The 16756-nt window shown below is 42.0% G+C and overlaps 1 protein-coding gene across 1 annotated transcript in view; it reads right to left on the bottom strand.

Annotated features, from left to right (window-relative positions):
- LOC124281692 overlaps positions 1-16756 on the bottom strand; it is a 32870-nt gene that overhangs the window by 5630 nt on the left and 10484 nt on the right. The window contains 5 exon segments of the mRNA XM_046717645.1: positions 1327-1508; positions 7071-7198; positions 9077-9273; positions 10618-10705; positions 11405-11637. Of these exon segments, the coding sequence (XP_046573601.1) occupies positions 1327-1508; positions 7071-7198; positions 9077-9273; positions 10618-10705; positions 11405-11534 (725 nt within the window). The 5' untranslated portion in view covers positions 11535-11637.

Below are 16756 nucleotides of genomic sequence, written 5' to 3'. Positions count from 1 at the left end.
AATACTTGTCATAAATACAGATCAGGTGGCAATTGAATTTTGTTGGTTTGGGTATTCCTGCCAACTCACTCTCTCACTCACTCACCCACTCACTCACACACTCCCTCACTCACCCACTGACACATTCTCACTTACCCACCCGCAAACCCACTCACTCACTCATAAACCCCCCCCACCCACCACTCACTCACACACTCACTCACTTACTCACACGCTCGCTCACTCACTCTATCAATCAACCACCGACCCACCCATTCACTCACTCACTCACTCACTCACTGAAGGTTGTTTTTGTGTGCGTGTGTTTCCCCATTTCCCGCCCCCCTGTGAAATTTCGTAAAATGACAAGAATTGTCACAAATAACCAGCCTGTTTAAATGTATTCCGATGTGACGAAAGCAAATACTATCACACTTGAACAATCATAAAAGATGAGGTCAGCCTGACATTTCTTCATCTATGTGTATTATCAATGTTTCCCGAGCTGAGCGAATCTATCGATCATAAAGTATCTGAAATAGATTCTGAAAAATGGCATAATTTCATAAAATTCAGAAGTGAAAAATATGTTGTTAACTATTGTATTCAATTTTCTCCCGCCTTGCTCTCACCTGGTTGAGGTTGGACATTAGAAACACATTTAAAATACGGGTGGCCTTACAAACGTACTGCCGTACAACCTCCCAAGTATGGCATTTCATTCTTTTCATTGAAACAACGAAACGCACTGAAAGGAAATGATACAATTCGGAAACATTGTGTTCCCGATATTCGAACCCACGGTTTGCAGATCCTGACATCAACGGAACTCCGCTTTTGTAGATTTCTTACCCACTGAGAATGGGAACGTCAGTGCAAGAGAATAGACATCGTTGACTTTCCTCAAAAAACAATTCCGTATTTTACTCTTGTCATGCGACAGCGGCTTATAAACGAACCAGACAATCAAGTGATTGCCTTGACTTATACTTACTTTTAAGGCAATAGAATTCAAGGCATGAAATCCGCGATGAAAAAAGGTCAAAGTGTGGCAATTACGAGGAGTAAATCTAAGTATATTTGTTCATAGATCTTATATCGTTATCATCGTGTCGTATCATCAGATGATCATTACCACCGTCACTTGATCACTGCCGAATTTTCTTCTCAGCTACCTGGGAAGTATACAACCCCAGTTCCTGTGAGGCACTAGTCTCTCATCTCCTCCTACCAGGTACCCATTTACTGCTGGGAGCACAGATTATATTTCCAATAAAGTAACCTAAGCTAAATAAGGAGACGCCACACAGCGTGTTACCAAGGATACCAAAATTGAGTCAGACTTACCTGAGTATGAAATGAAGGCCAATGATTGGCTCCCCTTGTTTCACTAGTGTACTCTCGAAGCCGTATTTCTCCTTCCGTAAACTGAGTGTAAGAAGTCGTTTGAAGCGCTGGGACATTTTCGAGAAGAAGGGATGTTTCTGCACAAAATGGCGGCATTCGGCGTACGACCTCTCTTCATATTCCTGAAACAAGCCCGAAAGAATTAAGATAGTAGAATTAAACTGTAAATATCACATTCATGATAGAAAAGAATGATATATATGAAATGGTTTATATATGTTGCGGTGATTTATCTATTTTGATACAAAAAAAGAAAGGAACCGATGTATCAACGGAATGTGTACATTTGTATTTTGTCAAACAATGTTTACGTGTTTCATTTGTAGTGCACGTTATAGTGATACTTGTCAGCATGAGTGAGTGAGTGAAGGGAAGAGAGTGGGTGAGTGAAGGGAAGTGGGTGAGTGAATGAGTGGGTGAGTGAGTATTGTTTAAAACGCTTTTAGCGCTATTCATGTAATATCACGACGGGGAACATTGGAAACGAAATCCACGTATTCAACCTTGTGGGGAATCGAACCTTAGACTTTGGCACCACGAGTGACATGGTAATGTGAGGTGATAGTGTCCTCCTAGAGGGCTAGAATGTTTGTTACTGGGTTATGAAATACAATACCCCGTAGGGTTCAGAGTTGTCCACAACGAGTGAGTGATTTAGTAAGTGAGTATGGTTTTACACCGCTTTTAGCAATATTCCAGCAATATCACGGCGGGGGTCACAATAAATGAGCTTCACACATTGTAACCATGTGTGGAATCAAACCCGGATCTTCGACGTGACGAGCGAACGCTTTAACCACCTTTCCGAGGCAAAGCAGTTGACTGGCTATAAACATCCGGTTTCCATGAAACCCGAAATCTGTGTGCGAAATACACATCATGTTAAAAAGCGCCTGTAAAATCTTCAAATCATCATTGAGTGAGTGCGTTTAGATTTACGCCGCTGTCAGCAAAATTCCAGCAATATCACGGCGGGGGAAACCAGAAATGGGCTTCACACATTGTACCCATGTGGGGAATCGAACCCTAGTCTTTGGCGTGACGTCCGAACGCTTTAACCACTGGGCTACCCCACCGCCCTGGTAAGAACAAGAACCATCATCTGCTCTCCGAGCGGACTCTTCATCCTCACCTCACCGCCAGTGTCAAGTCAAACAGTTGGCAGTCACTGCGGAACATAGTCAGTTATCTTGCCTCACACATAAATGTTGTTTTCTGATTGGCTGAGCGCTCTTCTATTATTTTCAATATACCCCGATTACATTTTCTATGTACCCCGCTGGGAATGCCGAACTCATTTGGTACTTCGTAGTAGTAATTCTTTATCTCGAATAACATTGAATCACGTATGATGTATGGAAATTACCGATATTTTGCAAATGCAAATCAATGGAAGGGAGATAACTCTAAATTTGTTTTTCTGGTCGTCTGGTACTCCATGCTACGATCTATACCCGTGCTTCAAACAGTTCAAAATTACCATTGATATGTTCGGTAAGATAACCCTTCGGGCTCAGGGAACATAAACAAACATCGAGGGTACATCAACCCATGTCCCCTTCGAGACCCGTGAACAACTTATAAATCTTGCAAGAATCACCAAGATAACTAGACGCCGCTGTTCTATGGCGTACTTGGATTCAAGGACGTAAAATCTCAATTTGCCATGGCGTTAGACTAGTGGTTAAAGAGGTTTTCGTCACGCCGATGACTGGGTTCGATTCTCAACATGGGTGTCATGTGTTACGTTTCAAATCCCCAGCCGTGATATTGCTTGAATATTGCTGAAAGCAGCGTAAAATAGTGCCGGTATTCAGGTACAGGTGAGTGTATCCTGGCCCATCGCTGTCATATGGCACAAATACATGCGCAGGCAATACTCACCCACACATATTTTCTTTCATATTGAGATCGACAATGACAAGAATTTTTTTTGTAATTTCACTTGCTTAAAGAACATAACATTTCTAGATAGAACCTCAATTTACATTTATTTTGAGTTTAACAAAAGAAAATGACATGCAGAAATCCTACGTTGTCCTTTATATTTAGGAAAAATTACAAATCGGTAAATCATCTTCTAATCTTTCCCTGTGCCGTGGAATAGTTAGACAATACTTTTGATTTGTTAAATGAGAAAATGATATCCGATTTTGACTTTTGAGGTCACGACTAAGATACACCACAATCTAAAAAATGCCCAGGACCACCCTGTCTCCGGTATTGCTCAGGACCACCCTGTCTCCAGTATTGCTCAGGACCACCCCGTCTCCAGTATTGCTCAGGACCACCCTGTCTCCGGTATTGCTCAGGACCACCCTGTCTCCAGTACTAGTATTGCTCAGGACCACCCTGTCTCCAGTATTGCTCAGGACCACCCTGTCTCCGGTATTGCTCAGGACCACCCTGTCTCCAGTACTAGTATTGCTCAGGACCACCCTGTCTCCAGTATTGCTCAGGATCACCCTGTCTCCAGTATTGCTCAGGACCCACCCTGTCTCCAGTATTGCTCAGGACAATCCTGTCTCCAACATTTCTCGGGACCCGCCTGTCTCCAGTATTCCTCAGAACCACCCTGTCTCCAGTATTCCTCAGCACCACCCTGTCTCCAGTATTGCTCAGCACCACCCTGTCTCCAGTATTGCTCAGCACCACCCTGTCTCCAGTATTGCTCAGCACCACCCTGTCTCCAATATTGCTCAGGACCACCCTGTCTCCAATATTGCTCAGGACCCATCCTGTCTACAACATTTCTCGGGACCCGCCTGTCTCCAGTATTCCTCAGAACCGCCCTGTCTCCAGTATTGCTCAGCACCACCCTGTCTCCAGTATTGCTCAGCACCACCCTGTCTCCAATATTGCTCAGGACCCATCCTGTCTACAACATTTCTCGGGACCCGCCTGTCTCCAGTATTCCTCAGAACCGCCCTGTCTCCAGTATTCCTCAGAACCACCCTGTCTCCAGTATTCCTCAGCACCACCCTGTCTCCAGTATTGCTCAGCACCACCCTGTCTCCGGTATTGCTCAGCACCACCCTGTCTCCAGTACTAGTATTGCTCAGCACCACCCTGTCTCCAGTACTAGTATTGCTCAGGACCACCCTGTCTCCAGTATTGCTCAGCACCACCCCGTCTCCGGTATTGCTCAGGACCCATCCTGTCTACAACATTTCTCGGGACCCGCCTGTCTCCAGTATTCTTCAAAACCACTCAATTCTCCAATATTGCTCAGAACCGTCCTGTCGCCTATATTGCTCAGAACCACCCTGTCTCCAACATTGCTCAGAACCACCCTGTCTCCAATATTGCTCAGAACCGTCCTGTCGCCTATATTTCTCAGAACCACCCTGTCTCCAGTATTCCTCAGAACCACCCTGTCTCCAGTATTCCTCAGCACCACCCTGTCTCCAGTATTGCTCAGCACCACCCTGTCTCCGGTATTGCTCAGCACCACCCTGTCTCCAGTACTAGTATTGCTCAGCACCACCCTGTCTCCAGTACTAGTATTGCTCAGGACCACCCTGTCTCCAGTATTGCTCAGCACCACCCCGTCTCCGGTATTGCTCAGGACCCATCCTGTCTACAACATTTCTCGGGACCCGCCTGTCTCCAGTATTCTTCAAAACCACTCAATTCTCCAATATTGCTCAGAACCGTCCTGTCGCCTATATTGCTCAGAACCACCCTGTCTCCAACATTGCTCAGAACCACCCTGTCTCCAATATTGCTCAGAACCGTCCTGTCGCCTATATTTCTCAGAACCACCCTGTCTCCAACACTGCTCAGAACCACCCTGTCTCCAATATTGCTCAGAACCACCCTGTCTCCAATATTGCTCAGAACCGTCCTGTCGCCAATATTGCTCAGAACCTACCTGTCGCCTATATTGCTCAGAACCACCCGGTCTCCAACACTGCTCAGAACCGTCCTGTCGCCAATATTGCTCAGAACCACCCTGTCGCCTATATTGCTCAGAACCACCCGGTCTCCAACACTGCTCAGAACCACCCTGTCGCCAATATTGCTCAGAACCACCCTGTCGCCTATATTGCTCAGAACCACCCGGTCTCCAACACTGCTCAGAACCACCCTGTCCCCAATATGCTCAGAACCACCCTGTCTCCAACACTGCTCAGAACCATCCTGTCTCCCGTGTTGCCAAGGACCACCCAGTCTCCCATACTATCTGTTGTTGCATTGTTATTTGTGTTGTTGTATATGTCGTGCTAAACTACATAAAGAACAAGAAAGTTTTGCTCACGTCTACGAGGTCACTGTCGTCGTCGGCATTTTCAGACATGGTCAGACTTCAGCCCCGACACTCTCCTGACAGCTAAACGTCTAAATATGTTACTGCTGACAGATTTCGGATAACTCAGTTTATGCCGGGGTCAAGAGGTCAGGGTGGCAAAGATATATCAGAACAGAAAGATCAGATCTCAGTGTGACAATGTAGAGCATATGTAACAGACTTAACCCGGTTTCTGTTGATATCTGTTAGACAAATATTTGAAGTACGGAAATAGATGGTGCGAACATGAGACTGTTCATTGGATGAATAAAGAAGGTGAGCCTGAGTGAGTGGGTGGGTGACTGGGTCGGTAAGTGAGTGAGTTGGGTGTTTGATGGTTGGGTGAGTCGTTGAGTTAGTTGGTGGGTGAATGATTGGGTGAGTGAGTGAGTGAGTGAGTGGGGTCGGTAAGTCAGTTGGCGGGTGGGTGGCTGGGTGGGTGGCTGAGTGAGTGAGTGATTGGGGGGTTCAGTAAATGGGTTGGTTGGTGGACGGCTGGTTGAGTGAGTGAGTGATTGGGTTTGTGGATGGACGGCTGGGTGATTGAGTGATTGGATGGATAGTTGAGTTGATGTGTGGATGGATGGCTGGGTGATTGAGTGATTCGATTGGTCGGTAAGTGAGTTGTTGGAAGGACGGCTGGGTGATTGAGTGATTCGATTGGTCGGTAAGTGAGTTGTTGGAAGGACGGCTGGGTGATTGAGTGATTCGATTGGTCGGTAAGTGAGTTGTTGGAAGGACGGCTGGGTGATTGAGTGATTCGATTGGTCGGTAAGTGAGTTGTTGGAAGGACGGCTGGGTGATTGAGTGATTTTGGTCGGTAAGTGAGTTGTTGGAAGGACGGCTGGGTGATTGAGTGATTCGATTGGTCGGTAAGTGAGTTGTTGGAAGGACGGCTGGGTGATTGAGTGATTCGATTGGTCGGTAAGTGAGTTGTTGGAAGGACGGCTGGGTGATTGAGTGATTCGATTGGTCGGTAAGTGAGTTGTTGGAAGGACGGCTGGGTGATTGAGTGATTCGATTGGTCGGTAAGTGAGTTGTTGGAAGGACGGCTGGGTGATTGAGTGATTCGATTGGTCGGTAAGTGAGTTGTTGGAAGGACGGCTGGGTGATTGAGTGATTCGATTGGTCGGTAAGTGAGTTGTTGGAAGGACGGCTGGGTGATTGAGTGATTCGATTGGTCGGTAAGTGAGTTGTTGGAAGGACGGCTGGGTGATTGAGTGATTCGATTGGTCGGTAAGTGAGTTGTTGGAAGGACGGCTGGGTTAGTGAATCATATTGCTGGAATAATGTTAAAAGCGGCGTAAAACGACATTTTTACATTTAAACTTTTTCCCAACTTATGATAAATGTCAATAGATCGGGCATACACAAGTATAGACAGGGCGGATACCTTTAGTGATGAGTTGAAGAGTTCTCTGTCGACCACGAGGAAGTCACAGTCGGTGTCCGTGATGATACTGGCGTTACGGATATTGTCCTCACTCATCAAGGCCACCTCGCCAAAACTCTTCCCTGACTCTGAAACATTGGATGAGTGAGTGAAGACTGTGCAAATGCTATATCTAACCATAGGTGAGTGAGTGAGTTTAATTTTACGCCACACTCAGCAATATCCCAGCTATATGGCAGCGGTCTGTAAATAATCGAGTCTGGACCAGACAATCCAGTGATCAACAGCATGATCATCGATGTACGTAGATGGGATACAATGACATGTGTCAACCAAGTTAGCGAAACTGACCACCCGATGCCTTTAGTCGCCTCTTAAGACAGGCATGGGTTACTAAAGATCAATTCTAATCCGGATCTTCGTGGGTCTCCAATCATAGGAAAAGTACATATATAGCACAGGACATGGTAAATGTTATATCTTATCACGGCACGTGGGATCTCTTTGCCTGACAACCCGATCCCGTTAGTCGCCTCAAACATGGGTTGGTGAAGACCAGTTCTAACCCGGTTCATCACGAGTATTAGCAGTACTAGAGTATTACGTCCGGCTTGTTTACATGGCCGCTATTTTTTAAAATAACTTTTGATTCGAAACGTTTTATTAAAAATCCTCAAACAAGCAACTGCTGGGTTTCTTACACATCTATTCTTAAAACATCAAGAAATTTGTAGTTTTTCCGACACAATTTCTGTTATTTCAAACATGGTATTGAAAAAATTACCAATCCGCAGGTTACCGCAGACTGTCACTGGAATAAGGGATGGTTCGACAAAAACTTATTAAAAAACATTTTTTTAATTTTAAAACAAACAAGTAAAACAGAAAAATATTCCAGTAATATAACATCGGGGGACACCAGAAATTGGCTTCACATATTGTACCTATGTGAGGAATCGAACCCGAGTCTTCGGCGTGACGAGCGAACGCTTTAACCACTGGGCTACCACACCATCACCACCACCCCTGGTCCCCCACCCCGCTCCCTTGAAACTTTAACCATGGTGATAGAGCGTCTTTGTACCCGACGACAAGGATTGCTAGTCATGCAATGAACCTTTAGTTTTCTCAGCCCAGATTTCATTTTATACAGGCCCAAATACTTATATAACTGGATGTTAGGGGGGGTGTAATGAGTTTAAAGTTGTGTTCAATAATATTTCACAAGCAATGCGGCATGGATGCTCGCGTGATCTGTTATCTGTTGTACCGTTACCTAAGTTAAACATGGAAACAGCGCAGCAAGACTTGTCACTAGAACCAAATCCAGATGTCTCATATCTCCCATAAAGTCACTCCATTGGCTTCCCACCCGCGCAAGAATAAAATTCAAAACGCTGTCTCTTGTATATTCAGCACTAAACTGTTCATCGCCCTCCTATATGCAAGATCTTATAACACCCTACACTCCAGCGCGGTCTCTCAGATCTCAAGACAAAGGTCTTCTCAGTGTCCCAAAATACAAGTTGCAAACTTTTGGCGGCAGATCTTTCAGCGTTCACTCAGCTTCCCTCTGGAACTCACTACCTCTCCATGTCAAGTCATCTCCTTCCATCTCCATCTTTAAATCAAGACTCAAAACACACACATTCTTGTTCAACCACAACTAAATCTTATAACACTTCTTCCTGTATATAGTGTACATATTTACTGTTGCGCAAAGAGCATGCCCTTGAGGTGTGGAGTTACTACTGCGCTCTACAAATGTCCATATTATTATTATTAAACGTCACTCATACACAATCATTAAGTGACCGGTTTCACCAAGCCATCAGAGGACTACGACTATCGTGTCTCCTATACTTTAACATAGAGTTACGACAGTCGTAACGCTAAGATCGCCAAGTTCAAGAGAGAATACTATCTACAACTGGAGTACAAATGTTGGTGCGGCGTAAATCAACATTCATTCGTTGATACACAATCAATGCTCGTTCAATGCTTACCAAAGTGTATGATGAATTTCCCATAAGAAGACCTGTCCCCGGCTCTCCGCCTCTTCACGGTCATCTCTGTGGGGAATGACTCCTCCACCCGTGCATGTTTCCTAGGGGAGGAGGGCACCGGCGTGAACCCCTCATCTTCCCCCGTCATGGACGGGTCGATGTACACCGATATCCTTCCGCGGAGGATGATGTACATGCTGAAAAAATAGTTCCCATATTTTTACCCGATTCCTCAAAACTGAACATAGTTCTTTTGTGTCGAGTTGAGTTGAATTGAGTTGGGTTTTACGGCATTATTCCAGCCCTATAGTGACGGGATCAAGTGTAAATTTATAAACGTTTTAAGTTCAAAGTCCAAATGAGTTGTTATTCAAAAGCATATATATTATTTACATTGTTATAGCACCAAATTCGAACGTAAGCAGTTCGTTATTCAGTTATTCACATTACATAACTACAATTTATGATAAAGGTCAAGTTCCTTCAGGTAGTTAACAATGAGTCGAATAGCAGAATGCAACGAAAAGCAGCGCACTTTGGTTTCCGTATTTGTTTGCGTGCCTGCATGCGTGAGTGCGTGCGTGTGGTGTTTATTTACTTGTATATAGGTAAAGGTATGACGACGCCTGAAAAAATGTTTCTCCCAATAAGTCAAAGTACACAAACAATTAGAAGGCTTAGTGTTGGACTATCCACAGGCGTAACATTTTAAGTGTGGACATATTTAAAACGTGAGCTTTCTCAGAAACAGAGATAGAAGGTATGGGGTTATCTGGAAGCTGCTGCCGAAAAGCATTATAGCACGATCCTCTGAACACATACTAGTATGTTACCAAAGGCACCTTAACCCACGCTTTACCAGGATCTGCTGAACACACATTTTCCCTAGAGCCACTGAACATTGATTTTCCCAGGACCATCTGAACACACATTTTACCAGTCACCTCTGAACACACATTTTACCAGGGGCATCTGAGAACACATTTTACTAGGGGCATCTGAACACACATTTTACCAGGGGCATCTGAGAACACATTTTACCAGGGGCCTCTGAGAACACATTTTACCAGGGGCCTCTGAACGCACATTTTACAAGGGGCCTCTGAACGCACATTTTCTAGGGGCACCTGAACATACATTTTACCAGGGGCCTCTGAACACACATTTTATCAGTGGCCTCTGAGCATACATTCTACCATGGGCGTCTGAGCATACATCTTACTAGGGACACCATTCATACACTTCACGAGGAGCCTCAGAACACATATTGTATAAGGAGCCACTTAACATAATTTTACCAAGATCACATTGGTATACACAATATCCTTGCTATGTGCAGTTATGTGACGAGTCGCCATCACTCTACCAAATCGTCCCCAACGTATCTTATAGGTCTCTGTTGGATTGCTGTCCTGTTATTTTGCCCATTGACGGCCTTCACCAAGAATGGTCATGGTCAAGGTCACATGCTGGCTAAACGTTCATGTTGTTTGTTGTCAGTGTTCCACAGAAACAAAGTAATTGACCGATCTATTTCTTACCAGTCTCCCAGCTCGCCCTGCTTGATGATGACGTCATTAGGGGACGACTTCCGGTAATGGCAGTTTCGTATCAGGTTTTTGAGAACCGCTGCAAGGAACATCAATAAAAACACACTTTACAGGCAACTATGTATGTGGTCTAAGTCCCTATTAGTCTATCTTGTGACAAGAGAGATGATGGCTACCGGATGAAAAAAAACATGCGTGTCCTACTGTCATTGTGGATTTTGATCACTGGATTATCTGAACATACACTTATTTCCAGATTGATTATTTCCAGATCGCCGCCATATAGCTGGAAGATTGCTGCATGCAGAGTTAAACAACAAGCCTTCATTGTGACTTCCAGTGATCCATTCATGCTATTTCCATTAGGAACTTGCCTCTTACACACAATATGGTATCTTTCGGCAGATCGAGACGTGTTGCATTTAACGTTCCTGTGGTTATTTGTACCTGGATGCTTAGCAATATTCCAATAGCTCCAGGCTTTTCTCACCATATTTCAGAAGGTGAACGTACGAACAGACAACATGACATTTCCAAATTGTCAAAAATGATGTCCAAATTGATTACCCACTTTATTTATACCATACATTCTCTCGTTTGTTCAGGTGGCTACTTGACTTGCCCTGCGTGTGTTTGTGAGAGGTAATATCGCGAACGCCTGATACAACCACTATTTGAGTCGAACAGTGAGACTCTGCTTCTAAAAGAGATTTCTAAAATTATAATGGCTATATTATTGCCACTTTTTTGTGGCGTGTTTACAATTTTCAGAACATACCTCTAGTTAGATGGTACACGGTGTTCGATCGTTTACGTAACCATGGCAATATCTCATTCACATCCTGATCTGTTCTTTGGTCCGGTGGCTTTGAGATGACCTCTATCACGTGATCTACGAAGTGTGCCATGTCGTCACGTGAGCACTTTTACGTCACGTGGTGCTATGACGTCAGTGTGTGACGTCTCCCGCTGTCCCCCATACTATGTACTCCATTGTCACTAGCGTTGTCTCTGTTCAAAAAAGTAATTCATGACGCTATGGCAGTTTGGATGGATCGTGATATAATCGGAATAAAATGGGAATCGACTGGCCACAATGGCTTCTCGATGTGCACTAGATGTGTTTGTCACATGTTTTTGACACCCTGCCTTGAAACTAGAGCTTTGCGGGCAATATATACTCATGGAAACGAATAAGGGAACACATGAAGTTACATGTGTTTCTGTATTCTTTTCCAGGTTTCTTCAGAAGGTATGTATTGCACTGTGTGTGAAATTTAGGAAATATATAAAGGAACACTTGTTCTTTCATGAGTTCCCTTATTTGTTTCTATGAGTATATATAACAGCGATGTGTTTGATTATCAAAGTATATTAATAAATGCGTTTTAATCTTATGTTTTTATTCATTTAGAAAAGCCCCAGTCTGTATCATGATAGTTACGATAAGTTGTTAAATTAGGAAAACAGATGGGTAGAATGGCTCCAAACAAATATAACCAAACACTTGTCTTTGGAAGACATTTCTTTTGTTTTGGGGAAGGGATTTGTCGGTATGAGCTCGAAGTAAGTGGTATGAAGCATATGTCACAAAACATTTTTAAAAATAACTGCAAATGACATGGTAAAATGTTGCATCGTTTTTGAAAATATATGAGTAGGACAGCTGAAAAAGACATTCATTAATTACACACTAATAGTATGAAATTGTAATCATATACAATGTAGAATAAATTGATTCAAGTTTTAAATTACACCTAAAAGTAAAAATAATTCAAAATGTAACTGTAAATGTTATGAATATAATATAATATAATATAATATAATATAATATAATATAATATAATATAATATAATATAATATAATATAATATAATATAATATAATATAATATAATATAATATATAATATAAAATAATATAATACAGTTCATTACAATACAATACAATACAATACAATACAATATATAATATGAAATTATACAATTATAGACTCTTGTAGAGGTCGATATCGGTTTTATTGACCTGAGAAAACAATATCGACCTCGCAAGCTCGGTCGATATTGTTTTACTCAGGTCAATAAAAACCGATATCGACCTTGACCTGAGAAAAAATATAAAATCGACCTCGCAAGCTCGGTCGATATTGTTTACTCAGGTCAATAAAAACCGATATCGACCTCTACAAGAGTCTATAATTGTTTTATTATATAATGAAAGAGAAACGGGTTTTAACATAAACTTTTAATGCACACACTGTGCCATCTATCCGAGTGATCTGATTGGCTGAAAAGCGGGGGAAGCCTCTTCGTACGGGATTCCTTGTCTATATTTAGTAACCCAAGTCAATATCGTAATTTATCAGAAAACTCAAGTCAATATCGTGTTTTGTAGTCAATCATGTGACGGTCTTTTGACCAATCGTGGTACAGGAAAAATACTACCTATATAATAAAATATAATATTTGTAGTGTAATGTAATGTGAGGTAAAAACAAAGGTTTATGTATATCTTCTATCAACCTTCGTACATTCCTAATCGCATAAACGAATCCATACTATGTTTACCGCCAACAACGTTAATGCATTCCATTTCTTTGTTCGACAACTTTGGAGTGCCAGTTCAACGTGGCCATGTCGGTCCCTTCCAACGCTCAACAGGCAACACAATCACATTATAATATCAATCCTTTCAGACCAATCAAGCGTGTCCTTATACCATGTGGATTGACCTTTCCTCGACCCAAGTATCAATAACCATTACGCCGTTTACCTTTCAATTGACATGGCCCTTTGCGGCGGTATCATATAAAACCGTGAACGATCAGAGAGCCTTTGTGGCTGTTACTACAAGCGAAACGAGGTTTTGATTCTTGTAAATATTGAGAATCCAAGTTCGGCGATGTTTATTTGAATGAACACGAGGGTTGGTAGTGATTATTACAGCTGTTTGGGGAAGTTTATCTATAGTTGAGGCTTGTGTCCAAGGCTGGTATTGGGGCTAGGCGTTGTGTGGTGTTTGTATGAATGGTTGTTTGGCTGTGTTTGTTTGGCTGTGTTTGTATGTGGTTGGCAGGAGGTACAGAAAACATCCATATGTGGGCTTCATTCACGAGATAGACATGACGCATAGGAAGCTCGGACTTAATCATTGGAAGCGGTAGAGTCGTGATAACGATAATGTTGTCTGAATGGTTTCGATAAAGTTAAAGAATTTGATCAACTTCCAGAAAAAGAAAACACTATATTGACAAACTTTATGGATGACTTTGTTTGTCAACATTGTTCTTCCCAACTTCTAAAATGCCACTCAAAGGAAAAGAGAGTTGTTATTTAAATAGATAGACATTTCATAAAGGACTTCAACTGTTTCATAAAGGACTTATTCATTCATTTAAATATTGCAAGAAAATATGCAAAATAGGGCCGTGGTAAAAGGTTTAGACCAACTCACCTCAAATGAAATATTACTTTTAAAACTCTCAGACAGATTAAATGACTCTTCATGTTTGTTGAGTATAAATAGTTGACAAATTTTACTATATCTACAATGCTTACTTTCCATAATCAATAGAGATAATATTACCTTGGCTCGATTCGGTGCCGTTCAATATTCAGCAGCGATTACGGGTTAAGAGTTTCTCGCCAAGGAGTCAGGTTTCAACACTCTCGAGACCAATTAACGCCTTGTATATAGCCTTGGCGCTATTGACTAAGCAGCATGGAGAGAGCAGCGGTGTCGAGACTATTCAAAAAGTGTACACCTTTGGCGAATTGTTGAGGAAATCAATCTCAGAGTATTAACACTGTCAAGAGCCCTACACGAAAAAACCTGTTATCATTGTGAAGAATTATTCAAATATTTTCTTATTAATTGTGCGATCTTAACGTATCCAGGCTTCCATGGGTACACATACATGTACGCTAGGCTAACACTTTAATACGGCTTTTGAAAAGAAGCTTTGCCATTGAAGTAATATTGTGTGTTACATATATTGGTGTGATTGCTATAAATTACATAACTACTAATTTGCCTAATATCAGGATTATATGTATACATGTAGATTGTGTGTACGTGTGTGTGTGCGCGTGTGTGTGCATGTGTGTGTAATGGACACGAAAGAATGCTACATAGGGAGGTTTATAGCTTCATATCAACGTAATCAAGGAAACGTAAACATGAAAGGATAAAGAAGATCAATCTTATCAAACAAGCATCTCGTGTTAAGTACACAAACAACCGTTGACGCAATCATGGACACCATTACTGAACAACTGGCCTCTTTATGGAAACATTTGTGAATAAAACTGACTTAACATTCAAACCATTCACTCGAACAAAACCTATATTAACATTAAATTAATCATTTCAGCGCATTTGTAGGAAAGGACTGGACATTTATATACATTGGCAGCCATTTTGGATTTTGAGGGAACGATGCCACTCAGACCTGGCAACAGCATTGATTGATTTTGTTGACAAGTTTCATGCCTTAATACTTCGTCATGACCATTCTCCTCATAACGGGGGACGGTGGTGTAGCCTAGTGGTTAAAGCATTCGCTCGTCACGATAAAGACTCTGGTTCGATTCCCCATATGGGTACAATGTGTCAAGCCCATTTCTGATGCCCCCCACTGTGATATTGCTGGAATATAGCTAAAAGCGGCGCAATCATATTTCAATCATAAATATAAGCATTTTAATGAATACAATTAGCTACATAGTATTGATAGTATATATATGTATTTTACTTAAACTTTCCATTGTTAATATAAATACCTTAGATTTAGTAAAGTCGCTTTGATGATGATTTTGGATTTAGTTGTTGTTCCACGTATTATTTTGAACTTTCTTGCCGTTTTACACACATTAAATAGAAAACCTTTGAAGATCCGGGTTAGAATTGGTCTCCAACAACCCATGCATGTCGTAAGAGGCGACTAAAGGGATATCGGGTGGTCAGACACGCTGACTTAGTTGACACAGCATCGTATCCCAATCGTGTAAATCGATGCTCATGATGTTGATCACTGGATTGTCTGGTCCAGACTCGATTAATTACAGACTGCCGCCAAATAGCTGGAATATTGCTGAGTGCGGCGTTAAACACAGAATAGAATAAAAAGTGCAAAGGTAGCTTTGTAAAGCAATGAAACGCTCTTTGTACCTGAAATAGTTACAGACTTAACCAGTACACGTAGGTGCTGTGTTTCTCTTTCTCACATCCATTGTGTTGTTACATCACAAGGGTAAGTTATATAACGGGCACTGGGTGTAAGTTAACGCCGGTTTTAGAATCTAATAAGCCATTTTTAACAGAAATGCGGTACCTTCGGTGGATCCAGGTCAATCAAGCCTATATAATCACCCATACGTTATGACATATTTTCCTGAGATATATCCAGTCAAAGTGATAACTGTCCTGCAGGGCGTCCGAAAACTGGTTCCGATTTCTCGAAACAAACTTAAGTCTGAGTTTTGACTTAAGTTAGAGTTTTTACTCAAATTGAGAAAATGCATTTCCCAAAATGAACTGAAATCGATATTAAACTCAAACATTGCAGACAATAAGAGTTTGGTGATAGATTTCTTAAGTTGTTTCGGCCTTTTTATTTAAAAATGCACCTGAGTTTAAAATTCAGCTGTTTAAAATTGTCAAACTCAGATTGAAATTTGATTAAAAACTGAAGTTTGTTTCGAGAAATCGGGGCCTGGTTGTCTTGGCAAACAGGGATCTGTTGCATTGTAAACACACATCACAAGACCCAACGCAGGGATATCATTGTCTGAAAATAACCTCGTGACGTCACCAGACATGCAGGACCAGAAACCTTTAAACCTTCTGATACAAGGTGACGTGCTAGGTCGTTCATCATTACTCCACGTCACTGATTGCGCAAAGCTAAGATATAATACCCAGTCGATACGGCTGGCAGTCGTGTCAGTGATGACTGTTGGGTATTATTACTTCAAAGATAAAGCCTGGTGACATTGTCCCGCTAAACATTGTTGTTTCGCCAAGCTTATTTTTTTCTCCTCTGCTTTTATTTTGCAATGCCTGTATTGACTACCTGGGTCCCAAGTTCATTTACTCGTGGTTCATGGCGGTGGGGATTTGTTTGTGGGTGG

Source organism: Haliotis rubra, unplaced genomic scaffold, assembly GCF_003918875.1.
Source record: "Haliotis rubra isolate DU_JTF1 unplaced genomic scaffold, ASM391887v1 Scf288, whole genome shotgun sequence".
NCBI lineage: Eukaryota > Metazoa > Mollusca > Gastropoda > Lepetellida > Haliotidae > Haliotis > Haliotis rubra.
The sequence above is the reverse complement of the archived record's forward strand: the minus strand, read 5'-3'. Positions and strand labels throughout refer to the sequence as shown.